At 35.6% G+C, this 11,301-nt stretch overlaps 1 protein-coding gene across 1 annotated transcript in view; it reads right to left on the reverse strand.

Annotated features, from left to right (window-relative positions):
* The window catches only part of insra (insulin receptor a), a 60,470-nt gene extending 50,911 nt beyond the window's left edge, over positions 1-9,559 (reverse strand). Inside the window, exon 1 of the mRNA XM_058069135.1 lies at positions 8,421-9,559. Within this exon, the coding sequence (XP_057925118.1) occupies positions 8,421-8,523 (103 nt within the window). The 5' untranslated portion in view covers positions 8,524-9,559. The remainder of the gene's footprint in view (positions 1-8,420) is intronic.
* Between the last annotated feature and the right edge of the window lie 1,742 nt (positions 9,560-11,301).

The raw sequence follows: 11,301 nt of genomic DNA on the forward strand, positions 1-11,301 counted from the left end.
CCCCCCCCTACGAGTGAGTGAGGAATTCTGAAGCGGGGGGCGGGGGGGCCGGACGCACCTTTGCCAAGAGTCGTAAATTTCAAATGTCGCTTGGGAGGGGGGAAAAAAAAATGCATCTTGAGCCGCAATGACGTGACCAAGCAAAACAAAGTCAATTATGCAGATAAAATGGCTGAGAAAAGGTTGCTATGGCGACGGGATCAGCAAGGCCACATTGAAAAAAAGGCTTTTGCGGTGCTGAGAATGGTCAATGAGATATTAGCAAAAAAAAAAAAAAAAAAGGGCCAGCGGAGAATGGGACAAATGTCCACGTGCTCCGTCACACAATGTGCACAGCTCCGCTGTTCCTTCATTCATGGCGGCTATTCTCACCCCCCCCCGCCCCTTCCATGAAGGTGGGTGGCGGACAGACCGTGGGGCCAACATGTTTCGGCTGGGGGTGTGCATATGGCTGCCCCGGAGGCCCTCCGAGAGGCCTCAATAAGCATGCGGGAACACAAACACCACGGCTATTGCGACACTTCCCTTTTCAAAAGGTTTCACTCTTTTCTGTTGCTCTTCTGAACTACTTGCAAATCTCATATCCGCTTACAAAAAAAAAAAAATAATAAATAAAACACAGAAGTCAGCATGATACGCGACTGTTAACAACATGTGATGTAATGACTTTCAGGAAGGCTTGTAGAGAAGTTGTAAATAGGAGCGCTGCAACAGCAGCAGTACACAGACTTTGGAGTACATGGTACGTGTGTAACTTTGAGGAAAACACTTTCAACGTCACTAATATAATTTAAGCTATTTTTATTTTTTTTAATAAAAAAAATTGTTTTTCATTTTTTTTGTAATTATTTTTTTAATGGTTTTATTTGATTTGAACATGCATCAGATTACAATTGAATGCATCACATAATCAGTTCACAGTTCCACATGTCCAAAAGGAGTAGGAAGAAGCAAAGCTTATTAAATCCTACCCCTCTATCTGGTACCTTTACAATCAGTAACTGTTACATTTGTTCACTTCCTGCTTTCCTAATATAATTTAAGCTATTTTTAACTTTATTTTTTAAATTTAATTTAAAAAAATTATCATTTTTTTTTGTAATTATTTTATTTTATTTTTAAATGGTTTTATTTCATTTGAACATGCATCAGATTACAATTGAATGCATCACATAATCAGTTCACAGTTCCACATGTCCGAAAGGAGTAGGAAGAAGCAAAGCTTATTAAATCCTACCCCTCCATCTGGTACTTTTACAATCAGTAACTGTTACATTTGTTCACTTCCTGCTTTCCTTTTGGACTGATCTTTCAAGGCACACGATTATTGTTTTGCTATGACTACATAAACATGAAACCTACCAAAACAAAAATATATATGGTTTCTACCTTTTCTTGTTCTTTAGTAATCATTAGTAGAACATAGCCAAGTTTCAGGAAAATATCAGTTCCCAACTAAGTCTCCAAAGCCCTTGCTTGAGTTGATGTGATGCCATCACTGAGATACATAAGGACAGCGGCATTGTGGCTTACCCAGGCGTTACTAAACATGACATGGTAGTGTTTGGGTTTGCTTTATGGTAATGGTAATGGTTTTATTTGATTTGAACATGCATCAGATTACAATTGAATGCATCACATAATCAGTTCACAGTTCCACATGTCCAAAAGGAGTAGGAAGAAGCAAAGCTTATTAAATCCTACCCCTCCATCTTGGTACTTTTACAATCAGTAACTGTTACATTTGTTCACTTCCTGCTTTCCATAATACAGTTTGTTTTTTTTTATTGTATTTGCCGCGTGTTTGAGACCCCTGGACTACAACAAATTAGGATTTGACCAAGTGATCAAATATGATGACATAACTACGATCACATATCAGGAGAAGAAGGGGGAGGAGCCACCTGCTGTGGTCCAGCAAGGTGCACTGTAGTCAGGCACACACCCCAAGCGGCCGGCGTGATGCTACAGACGTCTTTGGCAAACCTTTTGCACTTTTCAAAACGCCGCAGCACCGCCACTTTATGGTGGCTGATGAGGTGTTTTGAGTGCTGGATTGGGGGGGCGGCGGGTCTGATATCTGCCAAAGAACTGACACTTTCACTGGCAGTGCGATACAAGCAGTCCATCCCAGATTCCACGCCGGCGCTTTAATCCAGCACCCACAGCCCACATGACGACAACAGCTTGTCCTGGCGTGTATAGCGAGGAGCAGGAGTGATGTCGGCCATGTGGCTCTGGTTTTTGGTTCCAGCCCTTAGAAGAACGTCAGAGCTGGGTGCAAAACCTGCACAGGGCACAAGTTTCCCCCGGTGTTGGGCACAATATCAGGGAAGTTGAATGCAAAAATATCCTGGAGGATTTTGGCAACGCCGTGGCTTCCGGAAACTCAAACATTTACAAAGCGTGAGAAAATCCCACAGGACGGCAAAAAGTGGTGACATCACAGAAAAACGACAAACATAAATAACAGAAGAACGTCATTCAAATTTGACGAGTTGGGTTTTATGCTACCCGTTCCGATACCGAACGATCATCCATGAGCAAAATCGGCCAAAACCGATTGTGATGATAAATCATTCCATAAAAATAAGTGATTCCAACCTGGAATCGAACATTGAAAAAACAAGAAAAAAGGCATAATTGTACTAAATTGTACAATTACAGAAACATGTGCATTTACAAGAAAATGTCATACATTGATGGGGATATAGGCATACGTTTTTTTTATTTACGAGTAAAAAAAGTCGTAAAAAAATATATATATATTTTCTCAAACTTTTTTCACACTTTTTTTCTCTTAAATAAACAAAATAAAAAATTAACTAGTTGTAAATTCACAAGAAAAAAGCTGTCAATTTATGAGGGAAAAAAATGGAAATTGACAACTTTTTTCTCATAAACTTCTTAAGAGAAAAAGTTGTCAATTTAAAACTTTACATTTAAAAGAAAAAGTCATACATTGCCTAGGATAAAAGGCATACATTTCTTTTTATTTATGAGTAAAAAAAAGTCTTTAAAAAAAATAAAAGTAAAAAATTGACTACTTTTTTCACACTTTTTTTCTCTTAAATGTACTAGGACAAAGTCAAAAATTAACTAGTCGTAAATTCACAAGAAAAAAAGTCAATTTACAAAAGTCGGCAAAAAGTGGTGACATCACAGAAAAACGACAAACATAAGCAACAGAAGAACGTCATTCAAATTTGACGAGTTGGGTTTTATGCTGCCCGTTTATGATCCTTGTACATTGACGAGGATATAAGCATAAGTTTTTTTTATTTACGAGTAAAAAAGGTCGTAAAAAAATATATTTTTTTTCTCAATTTTTTTTCACACTTTTTTCTCTTAAATAAACAAAATAAAAAAATAACTAGTTGCAAATTCACAAGAAAAAAGCTGTCAATTTATGAGGGGAAAAAATGGAAATTGACAACTTTTTTCTCATAAACTTCTTAAGAGAAAAAGTTGTCAATTTAAAACTTTACATTTAAAAGAAAAAGTCATACATTGCCTAGGATAAAAGGCATACATTTCTTTTTATTTATGAGTAAAAAAAAAGTCTTTAAAAGAAATAAAAGTAAAAAATTGACTACTTTTTTCACACTTTTTTTCTCTTAAATGTACTAGGACAAAGTCAAAAATTAACTAGTCGTAAATTCACAAGAAAAAAAAGTCAATTTACAAAAGTCGGCAAAAAGTGGTGACATCACAGAAAAACGACAAACATAAGCAACAGAAGAACGTCATTCAAACGTGACGAGTTGGGTTTTATGCTACCCATTCCGATACCGAACGATCATCCATGAGCAAAATCGGCCAAAACCGATTTTGATGATAAATCATTCCATAAAAATAAGTGATTCCAACCTGGAATCGAACATTGACAAAGTTGAGGATTGCTACACATCTTCTGGAAAACTGTTCCAGATTTTATAAAAACAAACAATGTTCACTCCTGATGTGCACACAAGTCTTAAAGTCAGTGCAGAAGAGACCCGAGTACTGGACTTTTATGCTTATATATTTCCTGCTTCTAGTAAGGACTCGAGCAGCAGCATTGTGTACGTACTACAGCTGTTTTACAACTGGTTTAGATGACAGTATCCTAGCCTGCTGGAAAACAAAGAAAAACAGTATTCCCTTCATTTTGGATGTTTTTTAAGCTGGTGAAAAGCTTCCGATGTACAAGGCTGGGGTGCATCAGGTTTTCCAAAATAAAACAAAAAACGCATTTATTAAAAACAAAAAAATATACAAACTTTTTCAGTGCTTTGGTTCTGATTTTCTACAATAAAAGCTCTGATAAAACATTCCACTGTTCTCAAATATCTTAATTTTTTTTCTGTATAAAATAAGATGAAAAATAAATAAACAAATCAAGAATAAAGAAAATCAATCAATCAGTAATAAATAAATAAATATAATAATAACAATAAAACAGCAAATAATAAAAACTTAAGAAACCACATATAGTTGGTGGGTAGACAAATTATTTTTTCAGATTAAAATGAACAAAGCATTATTAGAGCCCTGTAGACATGACAAAACACGACTATAGTCACATTTATACTTTTTTTTATTTACAACATATTGCGCAACTGCAGGGTCTTGAGACACATGCTAACTTGCAAATTTAGAGAGCTAGCGACCTAAACGGTAGCCTTCAAGTTATTTCCTTTAAACTTAAATAGCCAAAAACTTACCACTTCCACACGGATAGGGAGGATAACTATTAACAGTTATTTAACCTTTAACATGAACATTAATCAAACGTAATATTTTTCCGGGTACATGATACCATACAGCATCCATATCAAACTAACATTAAACTTTCATATCAAGGCGGGGGGCCTCAAACTAGTGTCCTGCGTGCCACATTTGGCCCGCGGGCCGCATGTTTGAGACCCCTGGTGTATATGGACACTTATCAAGCACGAATGGTGGTGAATGATATCAATGTACTTTTCTGATAAAGAAGACGTGTTGATGGCACCCCTAAGTGTCATCACAACACGAATAAGCACCGGCTGGTTCAATCAGACTGTGCAAACTTCATTCATTCATTCATTCATTCATTCATACCGCCCCAACACAAATCCGTCAGGAGCTTATTGTCACATTCCAGCAGCAACACAAACAAAAGAGCCATCGAAAGAGCCGATTAGTTCCTCCTGCATTCTCAGACTTCTTACATGGAGGCAGCGGGGGGGACAAAACATTTTGTTTACAGTGCACTCAGACACAAAACACACGATAAGTGCTAACCTTTGTCCCTTTGCGTGCACGCATGCAAGCCGCCGTGACTTACAACGAGGCAACAACAGCACAGCACCGCCCGCCCGCCCGCCCTCGTCAATACATCAGCGCTGACAAAACAACAAGAACGTACCGCCGCTGCAAACGCCTCATAACGCCTTTCTTGCAAGGTGGATAAGGCGAAACGAGAGTCATAATGCGACACGTGTTTTGCTAGCTGGGCCCGGAGTCTATGGAAGGGTGCTGACAAGGTCACGATATCACCTTCATAGAAGAAAGGGTTAGCCCCGGGCTAACGTTAGCAAGCCCAGGTCTAAGAAATTCACAAAACTCGCCAGGAAAAATGTTGTCAATTTATGAGAATAAAATCAATCGTCCTTTTTCCTAAAAAAATTACAACTTCATTGTCATTAATTTATTACTTTTTTGGCCTAAATTTAAAAAAATTAACTCATAAAATGACAAGAAAAAAGTCATAATTGTACTAAAGTTCAATTATAAAAACATGTGCATTTACAAGTCATACATTGACGAGGATAAAAGGCTTTTTTTTTTATTTACGAGTAAAAAAAGTTGAAAAAAAATAATAAAAGTAAAAACTTTTTTATTTTCTCAAACTTTTTTTCTCTTAAATGTTCGAGAACAAAATAAAAAATTAACTAGTTGTATATTCACAAGAAAAAAAGTCAATTTACAAGGAAAAAGTCGTTAAAAAAAATAAAAGTAAAGAATTTACTACTTTTTTTATTTTTTCAAACTTTTTTCATAGTTTTTTCTCTTAAATGTACTAGGACAAAGTCAAAAATTAACTAGTCGTAAATTCACAGGAAAAACGGCAATTTACAAGGAAAAAGTCGTACATTTAAGAAAAAGAATTATGAGGAAAAAAATGGAAATTGACAACTTTTTTCTCATAAACTTCTTAAGAGAAAAAGTTGTCAATTTAAAACTTTACATTTAAAAGAAAAAGTCATACATTGAAGAGGATGAAGACATATATTTTTTATTTACAAGTAAAAAAGTCATAAAAAATTTAATAAAAAGTAAAAAAATTGACAACTTTTTTTTTCTCAAACTTTTTTCACCCTTTTTTCTCTCAAATGTACTAGAACAAAGTCAAAAATTTACTAAATTCACAAGAAAAAAAAGTTTGCAAAAATTTACAAGGAAAAAGTTATACATTTTCAAGAAAAAAACGGCAATTATGAGGATAAAAAGGAAATTTACAACTTTTTTCTCGTAAAAAGACGACTTTTTAAACCTTTTTATCATAATTTGACAACTTTTTGAGCGTGAATTTACAAGAATAAAAGATGTTAATTTAATTTTTAAAATTCAAAAATTTTGTAAACTTGTAAATTGACCAAAAAAGTCAATTTATGAGAAGTTGTAAATTAACAACTTTCTCGCAAATGTGATTCTTGCCGACTCATTCCAAAAAGATGTACCGGACTTGCATGTACGAGGTCGTGCAACTGGAAAATTTACCCAAATCTCGCAAGCGAGCATCTATGGGCAGCGCACACGGGAGGTGACATCGCCTCTAGTCCGTTCATTTCTTGCGCAACAGGGCGAGTATCGCCAGTCACCATGTTCATTTTTATGCATCGTGCATGAACCGAGAAATTTCCAAAATGTTCAACCTTTCATCATTCTTAGCAATTCTGTACCAGTAAAAATGTAAACATCAACTTATATCATTAAAAAAAACATATTCTGCAGATTACAAGCTGTATTACAAGTAGTTACTGTATGTGATGTTGTTTGGGCTATCCCTCTCCATCACAACCCAAGCGGGTCCAGACACAAGGGCCGCCCGTGTTTGAGGATTTTTCCTCGCCTCCGTCGCCAAGTGCTTGCTGATGTGGGCTTGAGTCTGATGCAGGAGGAGCGTGCTTCTAGACCTGCTCCATGTGGAAGGTCACATGACTTCTGTTGTGAATTGGTGCTACACAAATCAAACGAGCTATGGGTTCCCCATCACTTTATTTTATATTATTTATACCTAAAAAGCCTTGATGTGTTTGAGTGTTTGATTGTGTTGAATGGACTCACTGACTTAATTAATGAATTAATTTTACCAGTCTGAGTTTTACCAGTTGTAAAACAGCTGTAGTACATCCACAATGCTCATAAAAAATAAAAAAAAAATGAAAAAAAAACTTAAACTGTATTATGGAAAGCAGGAAGTGAATAAATGTAACAGTTACTGATTGTAAAAGTACCAGATGGAGGGGTAAAATTTAATAAGCTTTGCTTCTTCCTACTCCTTTTGGACATGTGGAACTGTGAACTGATTATGTGATGCATTCAATTGTAATCTGATGCATATTCAAATGAAATAAAACCATTACCATTAACATAAAGCAAAACCAAACACTACCATGTCATGTTTAGTAACCCAACATTGCAACGATGCATTCAATTGTAATCCGATGCATGTTCAAATCAAATAAAACCATTAAAAAAATGTGAAAAAAATTGTAATTACTAAAAAAACTATTTTTTATTAAATATTTTTTTTAAATAAAAATAACTTAAATTATATTAAAAAGGCAGGAAGTGAACAAATGTAACAGTTACGGATTGTAAAAGTACCAGATGGAGGGGTAGGATTTAGTAAGCTTTGCTTCTTCCTACTCCTTTTGGACATGTGGAACTGTGAACTGATTATGTGATGCATTCAATTGTAATCGGATGTATGTTCAAATCAAATAAAACCATTAAAAAAATGTAAAAAAAAAATTAATTACTAAAAAAATGAAAAACTATTTTTGTATTGAATTAGAAAAAATGAATACAAATAAATTATATTAGGAAAGCAGGAAGTGAACAAATATAACAGTTACTGATTGTAAAAGTACCAAATGGAGGGGTAGGATTTAATAAGCTTTGCTTCTTCCTACTCCTTTTGGACATGTGGAACTGTGAACTGATTATGTGATGCATTCAATTGTAATCTGATGCATGTTCAAATGAAATACAACCATTACCATTGGCAATATAAACATGCGTTTTGGATGGAGTATATTTATGATGATGATGTAGTTTTGGTGCAGATTTTTCAAATGCAAATTGAATGTGACGAGAAAGCAAGTAAATAAGCCCAAAAAAAGCAGACTTGTTGACGAAAGAGTAGCTTAAATGAAAGGTTTACTTACTCTCCCCGGTGGCTTGCTGACAGCTGGTCAAGAAGCAGCAGGCTGCGGCCAAAACAAAAGCCAAAGTCCGGAGCCACATCACTGACTCGGGCTGAATCACCATCCGCCGCCGCTCCGGGTCCAACTCCCGAGTAAATCCTTCTTGGCGAGGGTGACAGTTGACACACTGGAAGGGTAGGAGGAGGAGGAGGAGGAGGAGGAGGAGTACGGTGGCGGTAGTCTTCAGGAAATTGTTTTGGTTTTGCGGCGAGAGCCAGCAAGTAAACAAAATATAACAACCGACATCCCGGAAGATGGGCGGAGGAACGAGTCCAACGTGTTCACTCGAACGCGAGCTTTGGCTAATGCTAAAGCTAACTAGCTAGCTAGCTAGACTGCAGCGGAACGACGGCGGTTCTCAAGCGGATTTACGGGCGTCTTGAAACGGGTCGCACTCTCACACTTACACCGTAATGTTAACCCGAAAGGTTTTTATAAGTCCACACTGGAAAGATACTTTTCCACGGAGCGCTAGGTTAAATGTTATTTTGGCTAACTCGTCGCTAGCTGTCAAAACTAGCTAGCCCGGTCCCCCCGCCCCCCTACTCCTCCACACGTACACAAGCTCGCGCCGCGGACACTCGCGCCTGATCAAAAAACACCGCATGTGACCCACTCAAAGTTCATTTTTTCACAAAATTGAATTAGTTCTAATTCAGGCAAACATTCACATAAGAGTCCATGTTGCTGGCGTGGATATCAAATCATCCTCAAGTGTGCAAAAAAAAAACAACAACAAAAAATATGGCAAAGTGCTTCTTTTCTTGTAGTTTTTGCAGCTCCGATACGAAATTCAAAATACAAACTGAACTCCAACTCGTCCTCTCGATCACAACAGTACTGCGATTTCCTTCCCAGAGATTTTCCAGCACCACCACGTTGCTTTATTTTCTTGGTTTTGCACTTTCTCTCCGTTTAAATGTGCTGTTGTTGCTTTCTTATTCTAATGACAACAAAAGTCCCGGATGTGCTATTATTATTTAGTATACACATTAATGGGGGAAAAAATCCTTTTCTTCTTGCACAGACAGAGGTAGATTGTCTCCCAGGCTGCGTTGGATCTCTTTTTCCCAGCCAGTAAACAAACCTGCCAGAGAACCCAGATGGGCGCCCAGGAAAACGCGGACTGGATTTTCTTGGATCGTTTTAGATCAATCACGTGTTGTTATTGGAGGGGTTATTATTACACTGATACACAAATACAAACATACAAAAATGTACCAGAATGAAGCAGAAAAATTGACAACTTCATTGTCATTAATTTTTTTCGCGTAAATGTACCACTTAAAATACGTCATATATCTACTAAAGTCGTAAAAAAAGAAGAAAAAATTATACATTTAGGAGAAAAAACTCAAAAATTTACAATAATTTTTTTCATTTTTAAATTATATTATTTCCTGTAAAGTTATGACTTTCTTCTTCATGTCAATTTACAAGAAAATAAAATATGTCTTTGAGAAAAGTCATACATTTCTGACAAAAGTGGTAAATTTATGAGCATAAAGTTGTTACTTGACAAGAAAAAAATCATACATTTACTACACATGGAAATGTACAATTTTTGTTTGAAAAAATGTCATCAATTTATGAGAAAGAAATTGTAATTTCTGGCTTTTTTCTCATAAATTTATGAGGAAAAAAGTCAGAAATTACCATTTTTTTCTCATATATTTATGAGAAAAAAGCCAGAAATTACAATTTCTTTCTCATAAATTGACAACATTTTTTCAAACTCTTGAATTCACAACAAAAATTGTAAATTTGTAAAAGTTGGCAATTTATGAGAAAAAAAGTCAGAAATTAAAATTTTTTTCTCATAAATTTATGAGAAAAAAATTGTAATTTCTGACTTCTTTTCAGCGTAAATTTAGTGTAACAGCGTAGTCATTAATTTGCGAGAAAAGATTTTACTAAATTTACCAAAGTTGCAATATCACAAGAATAAAGTCTGACATTTCAGAGAAAAACGTCAATTTATGAGAAAAAAAAAGTTGTAAAGGAACTACTTTTTTCTCATTAATTTCTGACTTTTTTTTGCGTAAATTTACCAGAATAAAGTCATTATATTACGAGAAAAAAGCCATCAATTTATGAGAAAATAAGTTGTCAATATCAAACATTTTCTCCTAAATTGATGGCTTTTTTTCTCGTAATATAATGACTTTATTACTCAAACTTTGACTTTGACAAACTTTATTTACTCAAAAAGTTGGCAATTTATGAGAAAATGTTTGATATTGACAACTTATTTTCTCATAAATTGACAACTTTTTGAGTTTAAACACAGAAGAAAAAAGTTGTAATATTGAGAATAAAGCGGTACATTTCTGAGAAAAAATCTGTCAATTTATGAGAAAGACTTTATGAGAAATTAGCAACTTTTTTCCCAAGTATAAAGCCATCAATTTACTTGTTAATTTACAAGAAAAAAAAGTACATTCACAGGAAAAACTGACAACTTTTGTGTCTGTGTGGCTTGAGCAATGTGATGTAAACAAAGTGTAAAAGTGACTATAGGGGTGTTAATTCATATGTGCAGGTCTCTAATGAGGTTAAAATGCGTATTTCCAGTCCCAATCAGGTTATTTATAAGAATAGTCATACAGGGGGGTGAATAAGAGCATATTATGTACACAGAGAAGTCCAAATAACAAGGAAACGTAGTGGAATGCTGGTGTCTAATTTGGAGCAGATTATCTCACATGATTTGTCTTTGAGGGTCATGAAAGTCAGTCAGGAAGTTGTATGTTTAGACGCCACGCGTCCAAAAACAAAGACCAGCGGCAGGACGTCCATGCGTTCTTTTCCTTGTTTGTTTTCCTGAAGTGATTTCCTCGCC

This window comes from Doryrhamphus excisus, chromosome 3 (genome assembly GCF_030265055.1).
Source record: "Doryrhamphus excisus isolate RoL2022-K1 chromosome 3, RoL_Dexc_1.0, whole genome shotgun sequence".
NCBI classification, from domain to species: Eukaryota; Metazoa; Chordata; class Actinopteri; order Syngnathiformes; family Syngnathidae; genus Doryrhamphus; species Doryrhamphus excisus.